This window comes from Bos mutus, chromosome 24, assembly GCF_027580195.1.
Source record: "Bos mutus isolate GX-2022 chromosome 24, NWIPB_WYAK_1.1, whole genome shotgun sequence".
NCBI classification, from domain to species: Eukaryota; Metazoa; Chordata; class Mammalia; order Artiodactyla; family Bovidae; genus Bos; species Bos mutus.
The window spans coordinates 58,198,383-58,220,490 of NC_091640.1; the positions used below are offsets into that span (position 1 = coordinate 58,198,383).

The 22,108-nt window shown below is 49.6% G+C and overlaps 1 protein-coding gene and 1 non-coding gene across 2 annotated transcripts in view; both read left to right on the top strand.

Annotated features, from left to right (window-relative positions):
* Nucleotides 1-22,108, top strand: part of LOC102266072 (O-acyltransferase like protein) — a 68,253-nt gene that overhangs the window by 35,833 nt on the left and 10,312 nt on the right. The window contains exons 7-12 of the mRNA XM_005910422.2: nucleotides 545-647; nucleotides 7,052-7,153; nucleotides 12,341-12,506; nucleotides 14,494-14,573; nucleotides 19,351-19,464; nucleotides 21,164-21,296. Of these exons, the coding sequence (XP_005910484.2) occupies nucleotides 545-647; nucleotides 7,052-7,153; nucleotides 12,341-12,506; nucleotides 14,494-14,573; nucleotides 19,351-19,464; nucleotides 21,164-21,296 (698 nt within the window). The remainder of the gene's footprint in view (nucleotides 1-544; nucleotides 648-7,051; nucleotides 7,154-12,340; nucleotides 12,507-14,493; nucleotides 14,574-19,350; nucleotides 19,465-21,163; nucleotides 21,297-22,108) is intronic.
* TRNAE-UUC (transfer RNA glutamic acid (anticodon UUC)) lies at nucleotides 6,532-6,604 on the top strand. The gene has a single exon. It is a non-coding gene; the product is annotated as a tRNA-Glu (tRNA).

Consider the following 22,108-nt stretch of genomic DNA (forward strand, 5'->3'; position numbering starts at 1 on the left):
TGGTGAACAGGGATAGCTGAGTATTTTATTTTTACCTTTCGAAGAGCTGGGTTCCCTCTTGTCGTGATTAATGAATCCAGAAACTTCTTTTTCCCCTCTCCTGGAAAAATAGGCGAATATAGATAAACATTGTGCACTAGTATAAAATCAGTATTTGTGGATCTTCTTTCTGTTGGTACACTCCAGAAGAGCTCCCATCGACAGAGTGGAACTCTCCAAGTGGGACCTACAAACACATGTCAGAATTGAGGGCGGGGCCAGCCCAGGGCAGTTTGCGGACCCCCAGGGGATCTGAACAGGCGATGCTGCTGTAGCTCCACGGGGGCCTCGGGCCCTGCAGAGGGCCCCAGGCGAGAACCCAGGCTGCAGGCAGCTACCGAGCCACCCTCTCTTACTTCCATTCCACGTTCTCCTCTTAAGTGAATCGCACGGATGCACAAAACCCTCTCAATACAGCTGAAAGCTAAAGGTGTTTTTTTGAAAAGATAAATCACAAGATTTTCTTCCGTTCAATAAAAAGACACTGTGTCCTACCTTTTTACAGATAATGTGCTTGAATGGAAGGCCAGGGTGCCTAGAAACCCACTGTACCTTTATTCTCGGAGTGGCCCCTTCTATCTCGGAGTGGACACGTTTTTCCTGATCAGGTAATGTGGTGCTCTCGTGGCTGGAGTTGTGCTCGTGGCTCTTTGGGGAAGTGTGGATGTGCCTGTTGAAACACCGAAGGGCTCACGCTGACTCTCCCTGGCCTCTGCCTCTGGGCGTCCCTGGACGGTACCGAGGCCGCCAGTTCCTCTCTTTAAATGATTCTGGATGGCTCTCTAAAAAGACCTTTTATAAAAGGTGATTTTATTGATCAAACTTGTTTATTTCAGCACTTCTCAAATTCTGGCTCCTGGTATGGTGCAAATCCATGATCAAGTTGCCAGTTCTCACCACAGCGAAATGTGGGAAAAAATAAGAAAATGGTGTGAGGTTATATAAAGTGGTGTTTATTTAAATTAACTAATAAGAGGCAAATTTTCTTAGATGTTTGATCAGTGTCAGCCTCTGTGTAAAGCCCTTTGCAGCATTATATCATGCAATCCTCATGGTGTTCCTATACAGTAGGGACAACTGTTAAAATCCTCAGTTTTTTTGTTCTGTTCTTTGGGGGTTGGGGTGAAATTTGCATCGCATAAAATTAACCACTCCCATGAATGATTCGGAGAAGGCAGTGGCAGCCCACTCCAGTACTCTTGCCTGGAAAATCCCATGGACGGAGGAGCCTGGAGGCTCCATGGGGTCGCTGAGGGTCGGACACGACTGAGCAACTTCACTTTCACTTTTCACTGTCATGCATTGGAGAAGGAGATGGCAACCTACTCCAGTGTTCTTGCCTGGAGACTCCCAGGGACGGGGGAGCCTGGTGGGCTGCCCTCTATGGGGTCACACAGAGTCGGACACGACTGAAGCAACTCAGCAGCAGCGAATGATGCAGTGGCACTTGGTGCATTCGCTTTGTGGCACAGCTCCCCCTTCTATCCGGTTCCAAAACGTTTTCATCGCCCTCAGGGAAACCTCACACCCATTAAGTAGTTTTCCCCAGCCCCTCCTACCTCCAGTTCTTAGAAACCTGCTTTCTCCAATGTGGATTTACCTGCTCTAGATACTTCATACAAGCGGCTAACACAGAGTACTTTTGTGCCTGGCTTCTCTCAGCTAGCATGACGTTTATGAAGTTCATCTATGTTGAAGCACTTATCAGTACTTCATTTCTTTTTATGGCTGAATATTGTCCCTTGTATGGCAGACCACTGAAATCGCCGCTTTAAAGATAAGGGAGCTGAGCGTGAAGGGCGTGGTCCTGGCAGCCTGGTCCCAGAGTCCGAGCTCCAGCCTCTGTGCTGGCCTGTCTCTGCCTGTTTGGAGTTATGTATCCCTTCCTTTAGAGGGAGATGGTGATGGTAGATGGCATCATTAACTGCTAAGCATTAATCCATCTGGGGGCTTCCTGATGGCTCGGCAGGTAAAGAATCCACCAGCCAATACAAGAGATGAAGGAGACGTGGGTTTGGTCCCTAGGTTGGGAAGATCCCCTGGAGGAGGAAATGGCAATCCACTCCAGTATTCTTGTCTGGGAAATCCCACAGACAGAGGAGCCTGGTGGGCTACAGTCCATAGGGTCGCAAAAGAGTCGCACAGGACTTAGTGACTGAGCATGCACGCACGTTCATCTGTCCAACCATGCTCTATCCAATAGAGAGCAGCCCAGACAGGCGAGGGATAGAGTCCACCATCTGCAGCGAACAAGACTATGATATCCGGGCTACTGGGCACCAGACGTTCCGAGAGAGCTTACCTGGGTCTAACCAGGCAGTCAAAATCCAAGAACAGAGTGGGAGCCTCTGCAGGGCGGGGAGGTCCGCCCAGGGGATAGCAGTTCAAACACCAGAGCTCTGTTTCCTGCAAGGAAGCTAGTAAGAACACGGCAACAAAAGATGCCATATGCTGGCTGGGGCTGGTCGGCAGGGCTCCAAGCCCGGGAGGGGAGCTGGCAAGGACAGATCAGGACGGCTGGAACCAAAGCAAACTCAAGCTGGAGACCTGCCACCAGGAGGGAAGCATGAAGGGCAAGAAAGGCCGCTGGTCATCCCGGGCCATCAGTGGGAATCAAGAGACAGCCCAGAGCCATTGGGTTAGTCCCGAGAGGCCCACAGCACAGGCCAACGCTCCTGAGATTCCAGATGGCCCCGAAAACTTCCCTGGTGGCTCAGACGGTAAAGAATCCGCCTGCAGTACAGGAGACCCAGGTTCGATCTCTGGGCTGGGAATATTCCTCCTGGAGAAGGGAATGGTTACACACTCCAGTCTTCTTGCCTGGAGAATCCCATGGACAGAGGAGCCTGGCGGGCTACAGTCCATGGGGCAGCAAAGAGTTGGAGGTGACGGGGCAACAGACACTTTCCCTTACGGTGAAGACAGCATACCTGACTGGGCTTGGTCTGGGGCCCGGGGAGTGCTGGGCCTTCCCCAGTGCTTCTCAGAATAGAGTCTCAGCATCGTCCGGAAGCTTGGGAGAAATGCAGATTCCCGGGCCCCACTCAGGCCCCCTGACCAGGCGCTCTGACTGTAACAAGCCCTCCAGGCAATGCTGCCCTCGGGTCCCATCTCAGAACCCCTGTGCCAGCCCCAGCTTGCAGGGCGAGGATGGCAGAGTGAGACCCAGCAGATCCCGTCACAATCAAGAGACCAAGACGTGTGTTTCTTTTTTCTTTACTCCTGTTTGCTTCTGTTTCTCCTGGCCTATCTCAGTGCCTGTTGTCGTTTTCTCTCCCAGTTTTCATTTTATCACTTTAGGAAGTGCACGTGGTCTGTTCATTTTCTTTCCAACATCGGAAATATTACTAATAGTGATATTATCACTATTGATATATTGATATATTGATATTGATATATATATATTGATATATATATTGATATATATCACTAGTGATAATATCACTAATAGTGAAAACATGTCATTGCTGCTGTGCTAAGAAACACTTTGATCCCATACAGTTCTGATGATCAACCTCTATCAGGCCCATTTTTATAGCTGAGAAAGTTGATGTTGGAGATAAAATAATCTAAGCCCCCCAACCCCTCCTCAGCTAGAGTACATTTCAGTACAATCAGAACTGAAATATAATGTATGCTTTATGCCAAAACCATGTCTTAACAGCTGTGTCACTAATATATTTAACATGTGTGAGTGTGTGCTCAGTCGCTCACTCATCTCTGACTCTTGAGACCCCCATGGACTATAGCCTGCCGGGCTCCTCTGTCCATGGAATTCTCCAGGCAAGAATACTGGAGTGGGTTGCCGTCGCCTTCTCCAGGGGCTCTTCCTGACCCAGGGATTGAATCTGCCTGTGGCTCCCACATCAGCAGGCAGATTCTTGACCACTGAGCCACCTGGGAAGCAATATATTACATAGTAGGACCTAAGACTTCTGTCACTGGTGACGGTTTTGGAATCCTTCTTCTATCTCTCAGATTGGGCTGATTTCATATATCTCTCCTGCAGGATTTTATTCTTTCCCAGTCTGTTTGGGTTTCCTGGGTCTTCTTAGCCTCTTGGAACCTCTTGTCTTGCTCGGAGCCTGTTTTCCTGCCAGCCTTTCTCTTTTCCTGTCTTTGTGAACTTGAGACGGTGCTTGCCCACACACAGAGGGAGACCCTGATTCATTCTTTCTGGAAACTAAGAGGCAGCCGGAACCAGAATTGGCCATGCTACTTCCTCAACTCAGTGCTCTCTTTCACTTGTCTCTATAAATTTTGTCCCTATTATAGTGAATCCAGCTTGCTGCATTTCAAAAGAAACTCTTGCTGGCAGAGAGTAGACAGTCTCTAACCCTCACTGATCCCTTCCAAGTCCTGCCCAATACACACACACACACACACACACACACACACAGCCTTCTTTTGCAATAGGAAACACACTTGTTCTTTAGAGAAACACCGACAAGGGTCATGAGCTATTGCTGCTACTAAGTTGTAGGTTGTTATATGTTGTTACATTTCCGGTGCCACGTCGGTAGACCAGCGCTTCTTGATCAGTTCGGAAGCAGGCTTTGTGACCATGATCTTGCAGTGCTCGATTGAAATGCCAAACATTAGCTATGCTTGGAAAGAACCTAAAGAGCAGCTGGGTGAGGATATTGATTTCAAAGTGAAGGGAATGGTCTTTCTCGAAGGAAGGTCGGGTGTTTGCTTGGACATCCCTACTGCGTCAGTGGCAGCGGTACAGAAGAGAGGCGTGATGCGCGGCACGGGCCGCGTTCTGTGGCCATGGAGCAACCAGAGCGAGAATGTCCACGGGAAGGATATCGCAACTTCCGAGGACAGCGGGAAGACAGTTGAGGCCTCAGGACAGCACGAGGGCAACCGAGGTGTCAGGGGACAGTGGGAAAGAAGTAGGAGCTTCAGAGGACAGCAGTCAGGAGGCGGCAGCAAAAGTAACAGATTCCAAAACAAAGGCCAGAAGCAGAGTTTTAATAAAGCTTTTGGACAGTAATTTGAAGTAGAGGATTTATTTGGCAAAAACAGAGCTATGTTCAGCAACGTGGAACTGAACATTATTTTTCACGCAAAATTAAAAGCACATTGTATTTCCTTCCTGACCACTTGCCCAGTCCCCATCTCTTTGACAGAGAAAAGCTTCATCTAAATTATTTCATCTCATTGATGACTGTCATTTATAACTTTACTGCTACTTCTGTCTTGGGTTCAGTTCAGTTCAGTTCAGATGCTCAGTTGTGTCTGACTCTTTGCGACGCCATGAATCGCAGCACGCCAGGCCTCCCTGTCCATTACCAACTCCCAGAGTTTACCCAAACTCGTGTCCATCAATTCGGTGATACCATCCAGCCATCTCATCCTCTGTCATCCCCTTCTCCTCCTGCCCTCAATCCCTCCCAGCATCAGAGTCTTTTCCAATGAGTCAACTCTTCACATGAGGTGGCCGAAGTATTGGAGTTTCAGCATCAGTCCTTCCAATGAACACCCAGGACTGATCTCCTTTAGGATGGACTGGTTGGATCTCCTTGCAGTCCAAGGGACTCTCAAGAGTCTTCTCCAACACCACAGTTCAAAAGCATCAATTCTTCGGCACTCAGTTTTCTTCACAGTCCAATTCTCACATCCATACCTGACTACTGGAAAAACCATAGCCTTGACTAGATGGACTTTTGTTGGCAAAGTAATGTCTCTGCTTTTGAATATGTTGTCTAGGTTGGTCATAACTTTCCTTCCAAGGAGTAAGCGTCTTTTAATTTCATGGCTGCAATCTGTCTTAGGTATTCCTTTGGAAAAGGTGTATGGATTCATTACATATTCTAATGTATTGTCTATAGATTATAAGATAAAACATGTATCTGCTGATACTTTTTAAGTTGACCTGTCTTTATACTTAGAAATGTCTCTTAATAGTAGGCTTCCCTGGTGGCTCAGATGGTAAAGACTCTCCTGCAATACAGGATCCCTGGGTCAGGAAGATCCCCTGGAGAAGGAAATGGCAGCCCACTCCAGTATTCTTGCCTGGAGAATTCCATGGACAGAGGAACCTGGTGGGCTACAGTCCATGGGGTTGCAAAGAGTCAAGCATGACTGAGCAACTATGATACACATGTTGTTACTAAGTCATGTCCAACTCTTTGCGATCCCATGGACTACAGCACACCAGGCTTCCCTGTCTTTCACCATCTCCCAGAGCTTGCTCAAATTCATGTCCATTGAGTCAGTGATGCCATCCAATCATCTCATCCTCTCTTGTCCCCTTCTCCTTTTGCTGTCCATCTTTCCCAGGATCAGGGTATGTTCCAATGAGTTGGCTCTTCGCCAAAGTATTGCAGCTTCAGCTTCAGCATCAGTCCTTCCAAAGAATATTCAGGGTTGATTTTCTTGGTGTTGGAGAAGACTCCTGAGAGTTCCTTGGACTGCATGGAGATCAATAGTCCATCCTAAAGGAAACCTAGAGGCTCATCGCTATAAATGTTAAAAGGCAGAAATTCCCTGGTGGTTCAGTGGTTAGGACTCTGCACTTTCACTGCTGAGAGCCTGGGTTCAATCCCTGGCCTGGGAACTCAGATTGCATGCACACCTGAAAAAAAAAAAGAAAAGAAAAGAAAAAAAAAAAAACAGAATAAGCGTCAAAAGCATGGGAAACTCAAAAGGTACAAACTTCCAGTTATAAAACCAGTATGTACTAGGAATGGAATGTACCACATGATAAATATAACGCTGATGTTTGTTAGGTAAGAAAGTGCTTAAGAGAGTAAATCCTAAGAGTTCTTGTCACAGGCTGCTCCGTCGGCCTGGCTCCCGTAGTGAGGAAGATGCTGAGCTCAAGGTGCCTGGCCGTGGACACATACCACGAGCAAGGAGAAAGCTATTACTGTTTTTAGTCTTAAAGATGTTTTGTTACTGCAGCGTCACTTAGTCTGTCCTGAAAGAGACAACCAAATTGATCAACCTGTGAACTGCATCACTGATCAGTCATTCCTGTGATCTACTCTTCTCTTCCTCTCAGTGGCTGGTTAAGTGCAAGATCATTTTTAAAGATGCGTCAGAATTCAGACAAAGGAATAACCCCTAGCGTCATACTCAGATACTTTTTCAGTCGCCTTATAAGGTAGGTTATTCATATAATCTTTCAATTCTGTATTGCTGCGTAATCATTTATTATTTTTAGTCTTTAACCCTCCTTTGAAAGAATTTTCAAAGAAAAAATAAACTGAAAGAAAAATAGTTTTCTTTCATTTAAACCATGTTTAAATGTGGTTGCTCTTTCTGGTTTAATGGCTTTGACAGTGGAAGATATCAGTACTCATGGTATTTTTCCTAATAAAACTTGAACTGTATTAAACCAACAAAAACCTCATTTCTAAAGCTAATGGACAGCAGGTTTCAATGAATATACAGTCAGAGTCCCATGAAATCTATGTTCAACAGAATTTGTATGGCTCCTGTAAATTAGTAGTAATTGGAGCCTGTAATAAGGATTAATGGTAATAATAAACAAAGAATAAGGTACAATCAGGAAAGGGGCTGGTGGAAGCTTGGGATGATGGTTGTTCTGATAAGAAGGCAGAAAGGATGGTAGTATTCTTTATGAATGCCTGGTTGGTTGGATCAGAATGGAATACAATACTGGGACAGAATATGGAGCCAGTGCGATAGCAGAGTGGCAGTGATGTAATGAGACAGTAGACGTGTAGGGAGAAAAAGAAACGTCTACCTATGTAACCCACCATTTAAAAATGTATACACTTTTAAAATCATGGTTTGTGGCTAAGCTGGAGCCCAGTTCCCGTTACTTAGGGTCCATGGCTCTGTTGTTACACTGCACCATCACAAAATAGCAGGGGAGTGTTGAAACAATCTTCTGGGCCCGTCAAACGGACTGCGTAAGATCTAACTCCAGTCTGCCTGGGCGTGCCTTCTGATTCAGTCATTTACAGCTGTGTGGCCTTGAGTAAGCGTCTCAGTGTTTCTGTGCTTGAGTTTATTCATCTTAAAAATGAGCAGAATCATGGCTCTCACTTTGCTGGACTCTTGAGAGAATCAAAACAGATAACGCAGGCAAAGAATTTAGAACAATGTGACAGGTAGTATGCCCTCAGTAAATATAAGCTATCATTATTACTGTTGTTATTTTTACTTTTTAACTTCTGTGGTTAATAGTTTAAGAATGAGTCTAAGCTAAGAAATAGAACTTTATTGCCTTTGTGGTTTCTTCCAAGCTCCATTAAATCTAGTCCTCGCCCTGAAGGCTTGACAGAATACTTTTTCTTGCAATATCTTTTGGGGACGAGCACTGGGTGAAGCAGCCAGTCTTGCCCTGTGTTCTTCTGGAGGAAAGGGCCTGGCATTCAGGCCCAGCGTTCTCAGTGATAAGTGCTCAGGCGGGTTGTTAGGGGTTGGGGTGTGGTATCCAGTGGCCTGGTGGGTGCTGCCTGGGAAACCCTTCAGAAGAACAGCCCCAGAGCTGGGGGTAAAGACTCAGACGTGTTTTCCTGGACAGATAAAGCAGTCGTTGGGGCCGAGAGCCCAGAGTGGAGGAAGGTGCAGTGGTGAAGCCTCATGGGGCAAGATGCTGGCGAGGGTCCCAGGGGTGACGTGTTGTGGGATGTGCCCTGGCCATGGGCAGTGAGGATATGGAGAGGGTGCCAACCGTGGACAGGCAGACTTTCCAGCTCAAGTGACGTGGAGGATGGGGAGGACATTCTTGAGATGGGGAGCTCTGGGAGAGTGCCAGCTGGGAGCCAGGGAGAGAACAAATGAGTCCAAGCTGGGACAGAACTTCGTTGCGGTATGGGGGCAAGGGCAGGAGAGGCAGACCAAGTGGGGCCTTCTGCAAGTTTCAGAAAATGTGAAAGCCCAGCTTCTAGGGGTGAAACCTTACAGGTATCTCACAGGAAACAAGGAGAGAAGAGGCTCCAGACCCCTAAAACTGTGGGATTGTTCCAAGTTGGAGCCACTAGTTAAAAATTAGCTTACTAGTAGGACTTCCCCGTTGGTCCAGTGGTTCAGAATCCGCCTTCCAAATACAGGGGGCCCGGGTTCGACCCTTGGTCGAGGAACTAAGACCCTACAAGCCTTGGGGCTTGTGGTGGATTTATTTTGGTATTTGGCAAAACTAATACAATTATGTAAAGTTCAAAAATTAAATAAAATTTAAAAAAAGTAAACAAAAGAAATTAAAAAAAAAATTAGTTCATGGATGTGTGCACTCTGTCATGTCCAGCTCTTTGCAACCCCATGGACTGTAGCCCACCAAGCTCCTCTGTCCATCGACTTCCAGGCAAGAACACTGGAATGGGTTGCCATTTCCTCCTCCAGGGGATCTTCCCAACCAGGGATTGAACCCAAGTCTCCTGCATCTCCTGCATTGGCAAGTGGATTCTTTACCTCTGCACCACCTGGGAAGCCCCCACCCATTGGTTTAAGTTAAAAAAATTATTGATACTAATGTCTAACTGTAGCAGAAGGTTATATACTAAAAATAAAGGCACCCCTTCCAGTCTCATCTCCCACAGGACGGCTTTGGTAACAGCTTCTTATGAATTAATTCTTGCAGGGACTTTCCATGTATTTATATATTCTTTTCCCCACCCACGAATAGAACTATACTTAATACTGCATTATTTTGCACATAGCTTTTTAAACTTAATGATTTGGCATCTTTCTCTAACTTCCTTTTGGAAGGACTCACCTCACTGATTTTAAGGTTGCCGGGATGGCGCCGTGTGGGTGGACCATCATCATGTATTTAACTGCTCTCCATGAATGGGCATGAAGGTGATTTCCAAGTTTTTTGCAGTCTTTTTAGACAGTGACACGAAGTCTGTACATTTTTGTGCAGCTGTCTGGGCACGTTTGCAGGGTAAATTCCTACGAGGTAAATTCCACCAAAATTCCACATTTGGTGCCTTGAATGTGCTGATGGACGTTTTCCAATTGACCTTCCCACCCGGCCAGCTATGAGGAGGCCGCTGCTCACACCCCCCGGCAGTGGCTAGTGTCACAGATTTTAATCTTTGCAAACCCACTTTGACTGAATCTTCAAGTTTGGACAGACACTTGAAGGGCATGTATATTTATATGACACGCCCCACGTTTCAAACAGTTGTTTTTTTTTTTTTAACTTTTTATTTTGTATTGGGGTATGGCTGATTAACAGTGCTGGGACAGTTTCCAGTGGACAGCACAGGGACTCAGCCATGCATGTCCATGTGTCCACTCTCCCCGACTCCCCCATCCAGGCTGCCACGTAACAGTGAGCGGAGTTCCCTGTGCTCTGCAGGGGGTCCTTGTTGGTGATCCACTTTAAGATTTTTTTTTATATATTTATTTATTTGGCTGCATCAAGTCTTAATCCCACAGTGAGGTCCGCGGGCTTAGTTGTCCTGAGGCACGTGGAATCTTCCCAGACCAGGGATCGAGCCCACATCCCCTGCACTGCAAGGTGGATTCCTTACCTCTGGGTCACCAGAGAAGTGCTGGTTATCCATTTTAAATATAGCCTTGTGTACCTGTCCTTCTCAAACTCCCTTACTCTCCCTTCCCCCCGGCAACCATAACTCCATTCTCCGACTCCAGTTTTCTTAGTGATCTCTTGATTCTCAGAAAATCTGAGGAGGCGGGAGTCCTCCTTCTCCTTAGAGGAAGCTAAGGAACTGTCAGCCCCCTTTTCCGCAGGAGAGGAAAGGAAGGAGTGACCCGATTTTCTCAGTGTGAAAAATTTAGACAAAACTAGAACTCACGTCTCTGTGTTCTTTCCCCTGTAACCCCTCAGGCGTGGCCCCCCAGTAGCCTCCGCTCCCCCTGCCGGCCCGGCCACGAGCCTGCCTGAGGCGGAATGCCACCTCTACCCAAGTCCCTCTGGAGGGTGTCTGACCCGGACTCCGGTTCAGAGAGGAGCTGGGGCTGACTGGTTCTCCCGGGGAGATGGAGGTGACAGATGGTGGGGGGAGGCCGGGCAGGGGTGCGAGCCCAAGCCCGAGGGAGCATCCGCACAGCAGCACGGTCCCACATCCGCACAGCAGCGCGGTCAGACGGCTGACTGGGCAGGACCCAGGACCTGGCCAGGGCTCTGCGGCTGCAGCCTGAGCTGGTCCAGGAAGGTGCATCCTGGCAGAGTTGGCGCCCATGCCCTCAGACTCTGATCAGCAACCTCAGGCCTGCTCCCAGATACCCACCACCCTCCTGCCCTCCTGATGCTCTCTAGGAAGGAGGTCATCTCTGTGGGATGCAGACCAGAGGCGGGGTGCTGACCCACACCTCTGCTGGGGCTGCTCCTCTAGCTGCCCTGCCCTCCCCCATCCGTCACCCCACACCGCAGGCCCTGAAGCCCCCTCCGAGATGTTTAGAGATGCTTCTGGGCCATAGGCTCTCTGCCCTTGTACTGCCCTGGATTTTCAAATATATTCTTTAAAAAAAGAGGGCTCTGCTGGGGGCCACCCAGAAGCCACACCCGCATTGCATGTGCCTTCCGTGTTGTCCATAAGCCATCCCCCCCCCGCCCCAGAGACGGGCAGACCAGTGAGACAGGCTGCAAATCTCCAATACACAGGCTTCTGAAAGAAAAGAGTGCAAAATAGCTCAATAGTTTTTCATATTGGCTATCTGTTGAAATGACAATATTTTGAATGTATTGACCAAATGAAGTATAGTATTAAAACTAATTGTACTGTTGACTTTTTAAAATGCGGCCGCTGGAATGTGCTAACGGAACAGCTGATGTGGCTGGAATTATTACATTTTATTGAACAGCCCCAGTCTAGACACCAAGTGTCCTCTTCATCAGCTTGTAGCTGCCGCAGACCCTGCTTGGAAGGAGGTGGTGTGTGAGGGAAGGAAGGAGGAAATGCAGTGAGGCAGGAAGGGAGGATAAGAGGGGGTATGAGAGCTATGTTCATCTAGGGAGGCCCCTGAAAGGAACAGGTAACGGTGACAGATCTCAGTACTGACATACGGTTGGACCATCTTGGGTAAGGGACTCAAACGTCTCTGAGCTCTAATTTGCTCATCAGTAAAATTGACATCATAGTTACTGGACAGGTTTAGAAAGTTCCTAGCAGAGTGGCTTACACATAGGACTTGCTCCATGAAGAACAGTATTTTTGCATCAGTAGCACCTAGGCCGCTTTGAACCCACGAATGAATCGAAGGTTTGAGGGGTGAGTGAGGACGTGGTCCCTCCCCCAGGACAGTCTATTTTTGAGCGTCTTATCCACCATCACTATGTGACCCCCACCCCAGGGGACCGTATGGAACCCCCATGGAGAATCATTCGCTCCGGGCTCTCTCCCGCTAGGTTGCAGCCTCTTCACCTGTACTCCGTGTGCTTGCTGGTTGGATTGTTCTCCCTTGCGCCCTGGGGGCCCGTCTGGGAGGTGCCCAAGCTTCACCTGGAGAACTGCCGGCGTGCCTGGTGGACGAACTTGCTGTTGCTAAATAACTTCCTGTCGGTCCAGGATGCGGTGCGTTCAAGTCTTCCGCGAAGGGGCGGAGGGGCGCGATCCGGCGCGCGTTCCCGGGCCAGCCCGAGTCTGATCCCGTTTCTTCTGGCGATGCTGTAGGAAGGTGGGCTGTGGGAGGGAGGCTCGCCTCGGGTGTGAGGCGGGGGTTGCTGCACCAGCTCTGGCGGGGTGGGCGCTGGGAAAGCAGAGACGGAACGGGGCGGGGGCCCGGGGCCGGGCCAGCGCGCTGCCTGTCCTGGACGCAGCTGCCCCCGCCCCATCACTGTGCAGTCTGGGGCCACGCCACCCCAGCAGGAAGGACGCCTTCTTCACCTCCACCCAGAGAACCGGGATTGGGACGGAAGGAGTCACCACACCCTCCCCGTAATGAATTCTACCCCATGTCCAGCCAGCTCTCACAACGTCTGTGTATATGGGTCATGCTTCCTTTCCAAGCTTGGAGCAAATGGAAGTGAACTAGTTGTAATTAAACCGCGTCAATGATTTTGCACCTGCCTCGAAAGCACTGCGGAGAAGGAAATGGCAACCCACTCCAGCATTCTTGCCTAGAGAATCCCGTGGACAGAGGAGCCTGGTGGGCTGCTGTCCATAGCGTCACACAGAGTCGGAGACAACTGAAGCGGCTTAGCATGCATGCATCCGTTGGAGAAGGAAATGACAACCGACTCCAGTATTCTTGCCTGGAGAATCCCAGGGACGGCAGAGCCTGGTGGGCTGCCGTCTATGGGTTCGCACAGAGTCAGACACGACTGAAGCAACTTAGCAGCAGCAGCAGAAAGCACTGCTGAAAGGAGAATCACGAAACTGTGACTGCAGGACCGCTGACCAACCAGACGGCTGCCTTTGGTTCACAAGGGCCCGGCAGCTTCGACAGGGCTTCCGTCACTGTCTTAACTGTCTTCAGGCGGACCCCTCCATCACCCTCCGTGACAGGGGGCCCTGGAGCAGAGGCCCGGCCACCTTCCTGGGGGCAGACTGGCTGGGGTCACAGGTGGGATGAGCGAAGCTGTCACTTCTGATTAGCTTGGTCTCAGGAGTGACGGGGTGGGAGGGGAGACCAAGGCACCTCTCATCTCTGAAGCCCTGGGGAGACTTGCCCCCAGAAGTCGTCTCACCCTTAATTAGAGACACAGGGGCCACCTCGTGCCCCACAGGCACAGACAGCCCGGGATGAGGTCGCTCCGGCCAGCTGCTCTCATGTCAGTCACGCGTGGGAACTCCGGGGTTTCCCGCTAATGCTCGTCTGCAGCCAGACCTCCGTTCTCAATGAGCACGGTCTATCAAATCAAAAACAGAATAAAATAAATGAACACATTCTCTCCACCTGGAGTTGGGGGGAGGGCAAGGAAGAGACAACAGGGGCCCTCCGACCCCAACCGCGCTGTGAGGGTGATTACTCCTCACACCTGTGACACGGTGGTGGAATTCAGTCCCCACCGCTGCCCTGGGAGATTAGCTGTGATTGTTGTCTTAAACAAGAGAGAAAGCGTGTCTGAATTTCCAGGGTGTAAAATGGCAGTAAGAATACCTACTCCCCTGGGATTGTTAGGGGGGTGAGTTGAGACGCTGCTGCGGCTGCTAAGTCGCTTCAGTCGTGTCCAACTCTGTGCGACCCCATAGACGGCAGCCCAGTGGACTCCTCTGTCCCTGGGATTCTCCAGGCAAGAATACTGGAGTGAGTTGCCATTTCCTTCTCCAATGCATGCATGCATGCTAAGTCGCTTCAGTCGTGTCTGGCTCTGTGCGACCCTACGGACAGCAGCCCACCAGGCTCCTCTGTCCACAGGATTCTCTAGGCAAGAATACTGGAGTGGGTTGCCATTTCCTTCTCCAGAGCTGAGATGAGGTTTGTGAAATATCTTTAACTCAAGTCCTTTCTCTTCCTGTGGAAATCGCCTTACCCGCCCCTGAGTTCCTCCTCCTGGTCCGGGGAGGCGAGCCGCTGGCCACGTGGAGGAGGGGAGTGACCTTTGCCGTCTCTTTCCAGTGCAACGGCTGGACGTGGTATCTTGCCAATGACTTTCAATTCCATCTCACCACCCCGGTGATCGTCTTCATCCACGGAAAGTGAGTCTAACTGAAACAAGTGTTTCTCCTCACCTTTCTTAAAACTCTTAGGGGGCCCCCAGTTCTGGGCAAAGCAGCTCTTACAATTTAGGACTGAGAAACTCACTTTTCAGAAGCGTGTGGACCCTGACTCCACCGCTGTTTACTTCTTCCACGTTCTTCTCTAGTCTTTTTTTTTTTCACTTCACTGTTCTCATACACATTTCCTCCTGAGGGTGTGGCCTGCTGCTTGTCAGGTTTAGGATCTATATGCCGTCTTCTGTGGTGGGCGCTTAGATTGCTTCCAGTGTTTCATGATTATAAATGGCTCCTCAGCACGTGTCTTGGAACACGCCCCTTTTTCCTCTTCTGTATTTATTTCCTTGGGGACCTGTTTCCTGGTGGAATTATTATGTCAAAGGCTAAGAACAATTTTGCAGTGCTTGTTACATATCGTGAAATGACTCTTCAGAAAGAGTGAGATAATTTACAGCGTCCCAAGTAAGACATCAGTGTGCCTGCTTCTCCACCTTGGGTGCTTATCACCTTAGTTTTGTTAGTTTTGGAAAAGCTCTAAGGCCTCAATAATTCGCAGGAAACCTTAAAAGTTGTGGATTATCCACGCCTATTTTAAAAGATTTTTTATTCTTTTTTGCTCAAATACATGTTCTATTTAAGAAACACTGAAAAACATTATGCTAAAGAAAGGGGAAAAAAAAACAATCACCTTAGGCCTGTTTCCTCACTTAAGGAGAGTGATTTCACTGTCCGTATTTTGATGTTTATTCTTCGCTTCTTTTATTGTGCACAGTGTTTTTATACATGAAAGAATTCTGCATATATACTTTAGACATTTGTTCTAATAGTTTAATGACATAATCATTTTCCTATATTATTTTATTTTTCAAGTGAATATACTTTAAAAAAATTATTTTTGTTTATTTTTGGCTGTTCTGGGTATTTGTTGCTTCCTGCGCTTTCTCTAGTTGCAGAGCTCAGGCTTCTCATTTTGGTGACTTCTCTTGTCTCAGAGCAAGGGCTCTAGGCACAAACATCAGTAGTTGCCCACACAGGCCAAGCAGCTGTGGCTGGCAGACTTAGCTGTCCCGAGGCATGTGGGATCTTCTTGGACCAAGGATCGAACCCATGCCTCTGCATTGGCAGGCGGATTCTTAACCCCTGGATCACCAGGGAAGTCCCTTAAGTAAACAGACTTTCAATGTCTGTATAATATTTCATATTTGTGAATGAACTGTAGTTTACCTATACCTTCCTCTAGTGTTAAATAGATTATTTCCAATTTTGTGCTTTTATCAATAACAGTCTCAGAAACATCTTTGTAGTTACCATTTGTCTCCAACTCTGATATTTCTAGAATGCAGGTTCTTAAGAAGAGTTTCAGAGTCAAAGGGCATGAGTGTCTTTGGAGATCTTGAAGTATAATGACAGAAGGCTTGCCTTAAAGGTTGTAGCAATATTCAGTCCTCTAGTCATCTAATTATACTGTTGCCAATATGGACTATTAACGAGATCTATATCTTGCTTTTTAAAAATTATTATTTTAAGATATATAAGAAAACATTGATTTTTCACATCTAATTTGTAAGTCTTTGATTACTGGGCATGGAGCTGAACTCCAAATATGTGTTGACTAGCTCTGCTAAGAGTCGGACATGACTGAGTGACTTCACTTTCACTTTTCACTTTCATGCATTGGAGGAGGAAATGGCAATCCACTCCAGTGTTCTTGCCTGGAGAATCCCAGGGGCGGCCTGGTGGGCTGCTATCTATGGGACAGCACAGAGTTGGACACGACTGAAGCGACTTAGCAGCAGCAGCAGCAGCTCTGTTTTGTGGTTACCTGTTAATGCTCTTTGCAAGGGGACATGTAAATCACAGGCTGACCTGTGGTGTTGCCTACTCCAGTGCTATGCAAACAGTCAAGCATCTTAGGCAAGGAAAATGCATCCTAATTTTAATTTAATCTAAGAATGGAAAAATTTTTTAAAAGGCAGATCTATTTTTTTACATGCATATCTGAAGCACATTAAGTTTTCTAACTGCAAATGTAAGAGATTTTGGCTGACTACTTTTAAAAATATGTCCCACCCTTCCGCTAGGCACAGAGGTGGATTGCTGGTATAGAGTTTGAGTCAGAAGATGTGGGTTCAAAGCTGGGGGACTCAGCGTAAGTCGCTGGACTCTCGTCATTTTTCACATCTGTGAGATGGAGATGACACACTTCACCTCAGGGTTGGAAGAGACAGCGAGATCGTACCCATGGGAACCAGCACCTGCCCTCCGTGAAGGGCTGCTGCAGGCACCTGGAGGGCAGGTGGGCGGCTCGCCAGCCCTGGAGCCTTGGCCAAGGAGGACCGGCAAGCCTCTACCGGCTCCCTCGGAGGCGCCCTGGCAGTAGGATGCCCTGACTGCTGGCATTTAGGGTGTTTAGTGAAGGAAGCGCTGGTTTCTTCCAAGGCCTCTCTCCTTGGCTTATAGACGGCCGTGCCTCCTCACGTGGTCTTCCCTCTGGGCTCTCTGTGTCCTAATCTCTTCTTCTTATAAAGACACGAGTCCCACTGGATTAAGATGCACCCCAATGACTGACCTCATTTCACCTTAATTATCTCTCTAATGACTCCATCTCCAAACGGAGCCACACTCTGAGGTCGTGGAGGTTAGAATTGGCAGGGCTGGGGGACACGATCCAGCCCACAGCAGTCTGTCCTAGGAAGCTTTTAGTAGTCTTTGCAGCTGTGATGGCCAGCGGGGATGTGTCTGACTCCTGAGTAGAGGCGGCACGGCTTGGGCTCCAGTTCCCCAGGGAGTGAGACAATATTTACTCGAGTGCATGTGGGTTTTTATTGGATGGCCTGACCGGATGGTTTGCCAGCCGCCCACCCACCGAAGACGATGAGTTCTCAGCACCTCTGCCCTCTAGGCCTGCTGGGAACCTGCTTGAGTGTCCCTGTGACCGAGACAGCCTTGCCCCAGGGTCAGCATCTTTCTGAGGGGCCGTCATGGGAGGAGGGTCTCAGTTCCTCACCTGGAAACCGGCGGCGCCCAAGCCTGTGACTGTGCTACTTCGTTTAGCCTCTAAATGGAAGGAGGTCTAAAAGGTAGGGCTCTTTCCCCTTGGGGAACACACTCGTGTAGAATTCTAGTAATTCAAGGAGGATGGAACTGGAGGGTCTGCAAAAGGCACGATGAACTGGGACTTCCTGGTGGCCAGTGGTTAAGAACCTGCCCGTTCACTGCAGGTAGTGTGGGTTCGATCCCCAGTCAGGGAACTGAGATCCCGCATGCTTCCTGGGGGTGGTGGTGGTTGTTTAGTCGCAAAGTCGTGTCCTTTGGTGACCCCATAGACTGTAGCCCCACCAGGCTCCTCTGTCCATGGGATTTCCCAGGCAAGAGTACTGGTGTGGGTTGCCATTTCCTTCTCCAGGGGATCTTCCCTCTCAGAGATCAAACTCACATCTCCTGCATTGGCAGACGGGTTCTTTACCACCGAGCCATGGTTCAGCAAAAAAGATAAGCCATGGTGAATATATAGCCTGGTTACCATACCTGCACTGCCCTGACCCATGCATGGCAGGCATTACTAGTCAATTACTGCACCACTGAGCTAAGATGCCTCTTCCGCTCCTGAGCACAAACTGAACTAGAACTGGCACTCTAAACGATGATTTACTCCCTAAATCACTATGGTGTGAAGCCAATGGCATCTCCTCTCTTCCTCACGAAGAACCACGGCAACTTCAGCACTGGACTAGGACTGCCAAAGGCAGGGTTGTGCCCGGGTGGTCTGGCATCCGTGTTGAGCATTTCTTCCACTGCAGACCCTCCTGGTCCTAACCCTCCTGATTCCCAGTAGATGCAACCAGATACTGTCTCACTCTGAGCCTCTGTCCCTACACCTCATTTCCTGCCTCAGAACCGAACCCTCTCGGCCTACATACAGAGTCCCAAATTTTGGAGGAATTAATTTTTGTGGGGCCACCTTTGACCCAAGGGGGCTAGAAGACGGTAGGAAAATGCTTCTTTCTTTCACCCCCTTAGGACAGTTTTGAGGTGCATTTCAGAAGGCTCCACAGAATGTTCTGGAAGAACTGAGCATTGACCACCGTGATAGTGCCTTGCATTGGCCTTCCTTGTTCCCCTGTTCCACCCCTGCCCTCATTCTTGCCTCCGCACGAACCACCTGAACCCTGACACTGGTCAGATTTGCATTTGGGTTGGGGGGAGGATCCCCGGGTCCCCCTGTTACTCTGTCCCCCTCTGCTGTGTCTCACCTGTGCATGCCAATCATCTCGCTCCTGAATCAATCACCACTTCTTAATTTTTATTATTATTATTATTTTTTAGTTTTCTTTTTGTCGCACCTAGCGGCATGTGGGATCTTACTTCCCCGACCAGGGATGGAACCTGTGCCCGCTGCAGTGGAAGCACGGAGTCTTAACCTGTGGACCCCCAGGGAAGTCCCTCCTCTTCAGTCCCTTTAGTGCTTCATGGGTGGCAAGGGACTTTCCCAAGCACGGTCTCGTCACAGTAAATTTCAGCAGGAAGACGAAGCTATTCTAAGGCAAGGATTTCACTGCCCAGTATTGGGCTGCTAATAAGTGCTCAAGACTGAAGTCTAACTCAAGCTTTTTAACTCCAGCCCAGCTCTGGACACACTTGGCCCCAAGCCAGCCTCTCTCAAAGGCAGGCTGGCAGGAAGCACCTCTGGTTGCCAAGTCTGCCAGCCTTCAGTAGCCCCAGAGTGAGAAGGAACATGACCGTGCTCTCTTCTTTGCAGAAGTCAGCGTGCCCTTGTCCTGCTCGGGGCCATGCTGCTCGTGGCATCTTGCACCGCCTCTGCTCTGCTCACACTGGCTTACAACCTTCCCGTGGTAGCTCCGTCAGAAGCCAGGTAACCGCCGCACTTCCCAGCCCGCCGGCTCTGTCCCTCGCCTCCCCTCAGGATGGCCAGGACCTCCCAGGCAGGGCTGCTGAACAGATGCCAGGCTCTTAGCCCTGTGCACGTTGGCTCCTGCGGAAATGTGGGCGGGAACTGTTCGGCCTGGATAGGAAAGTTCATTGCGTGTTTGTTTCCAAACCTCTGACTCTTTGAGCTGGCACTGGGGATCTGCTCTGAACACAGGGAGCTCTCTCTCGCCCACTGAAACGCTTCTGGGAGGAAAGGGGTGCCCCCACGTGGCTGTATGGCGTTTCTCCTCCAGTGGCGAACTGCTGCTTGGAAGCTCTATTGTGGGATGGAGAGACAGAACTTTAACGAAGTTGGGGTTGCCCCTTCAAGGTCACACGCCTAGTGAGTGGCACAGGTGTGAGCTGAACCCAGGACCTTACCCACTGCGCGAGTTTGCCTTTCCAAGGGAGTATGTGTAGCAGTTCTTTCTCGGTACCAGTTGAGTGTTCTGCAGGAAAAACCAGTGAGATTTCCTGCTCATTTGTTCTCCGTGCAGCAGTCAGGCGGGTGCAGGTGGAAGCCGGATGCTGGCAGTCATCCACTCAACCCTTCCGCTGTTCTCAGGGCAGAATCCCTGCCTGGCGTCATCTGTCTCTCCCCCACCCGCTGACTCTGGACAGGTCTCAGCAGCCTCCTTCCCTCCACACACCCAACAGGCTCCCTCCTCAGGGCCCGAGACCTTGCTGTTCGCTCACACGAAAACGCTGTTCCTCTAGAATCCAGATCTGGGCAATGCGAGCTCCTTCTCTCCCTGCAGGTGTCAGTACGTATGTCACCTTCTCAGAGCAGCCTTCACTGACCTCCCAGGGTGAACTAGCCCAGAACTGTGCATGGCACAGAAGTGCTCAAGGGACTGACTTCCCTGGCAGTCCAGTGGTTGGGACTCCATGCTTCCATTGCAGGGGACAAGGGTTCGATCCCTGGTCGGGGAACTCAGAGCCCACGTGCCACACAGCATGGCCAAAAAAAAAAAAAAAGTGCCCAAAATACATTGTTAGTGGAACAGATGAGTGGATGAGTGACTGAGCACACCCCAGGCATTTAGACCAGAGAGGCACCATGCCCTTCCGATCGGCTTCTGTGCGCACAGCCGGGTGGCCGAGAAGGAGGCTGGCTCCTGCTTTGCCTGTGGTTCTCAACCCCAGACACAAATGAGAGTCACCTGTGGGTTGGGGGCGGTGGGGTGGGGGTGGGCATTGACATCTCACCGATGCTTCCAGCAAGCACCGCCCTGGGCCAACTGAATGCGAATCTCCAGGGCTGGGACCCAAGCCACCCAATTTTGTGAGAGCTTCCGTGAAGAGGTTCACGTCTTTCAGAAGAGGTTCACTTCTGGGAACCACGTTTTTAGAGCTATCCTGACATGCCAGCCACTGGAAACAGCTATTTTAAAAGAACGCTGTCATCACATTTCCTTGGGTCCCAGGTTGGAGGGGCCCAAGGGAGTTTGGAATTTCAGAAACCAGCCGTGGCCCAAGGCAGGATCGTGAGGGTACTCTCTGCGGACCATCACCGAAGAAGTGAACTCCTGTACTCCCGGTGTTTTTGGCTTTGCTGATTGCCCCAGTGAACGTCTGAGAGATTCCTTTATCCATGTCCAGATCAAATGTAACCTTTGGCCTCATGTCCTTGTGTTTTTCAGTGAAGAGGCAGCCAGACTGTATTTCCTGGAGTACTACACGAAGCCCTACTGCCGATATGGGCCGTTCCTCGTGGGCCTCTTACTGAGCGTTTTCCTGCACCCAAACCACCAGGCAAACGTTCTCAGAACCAAGGTACGTGGCTTCCCCGCGCTGCGCTGCAGGAACGGCTCTTGATGCCAGAGAATAGGAAGAGCCTTGTCTTCTTCCCTGATTCTCCGCTTTCTTCACTGAGCTCCCCTCAGAAAGCTCCAGACCCAGCACCCAGCCGGGTGCCACCCCTTGGAGCCTTGGTACAGGCCCAGAGAAGCCTCTGACGTGGGAAAACACACCCGGTGACGTGGCAGTGGCAAGCCCCTCTTCTGGAAAGTCATGGTGACGTAGGCTGGATTTTCTTTAATAGCAAAAGCTCTTTGGCTTCTAGAAATAAGATTCTTGGTCAGATTTGATGGTTCCGTCTGTGAATCAGGTTGTGCGGTATTTAGAAAGCTGTCGCTTTACCTTCCAGATGGGGTTACTTCCCTGTGGGTAATCATTCTGGTTCACCATCAAAGGTCAGAGGTCAAGCCAGAAACCTGGTTCCTCTTGGATGCCTCCTGCCTGCCACCTGCCCTCCCCGGCCGGTCACCCACCCCGGGGCTGTTTCTCCTACTGTCCTCTCGTGGCCTTTGCCCCTCACCTTGTTCAAGCCCGTCTCATCTCTTAGCTGGACTTCTTCACTAGTTTTCTTGCCTCAGTCTGATCTCAAATCCACCCTCAGGGCAATCTATCTAAAGTACTACCTTAGCCTCAGTTCAGTTCAGCCACTCAGTCGTGTCTGACTCTTTGTGACCCCATGGACCGCAGCACGCCAGGCCTCCCTGTCCATCACCAACTCCCAGAGTTTACCTAAACTCATGTCCATCGAGTCAGTGATGCCATCCAACCATCTCATCCTCTGTCATCCC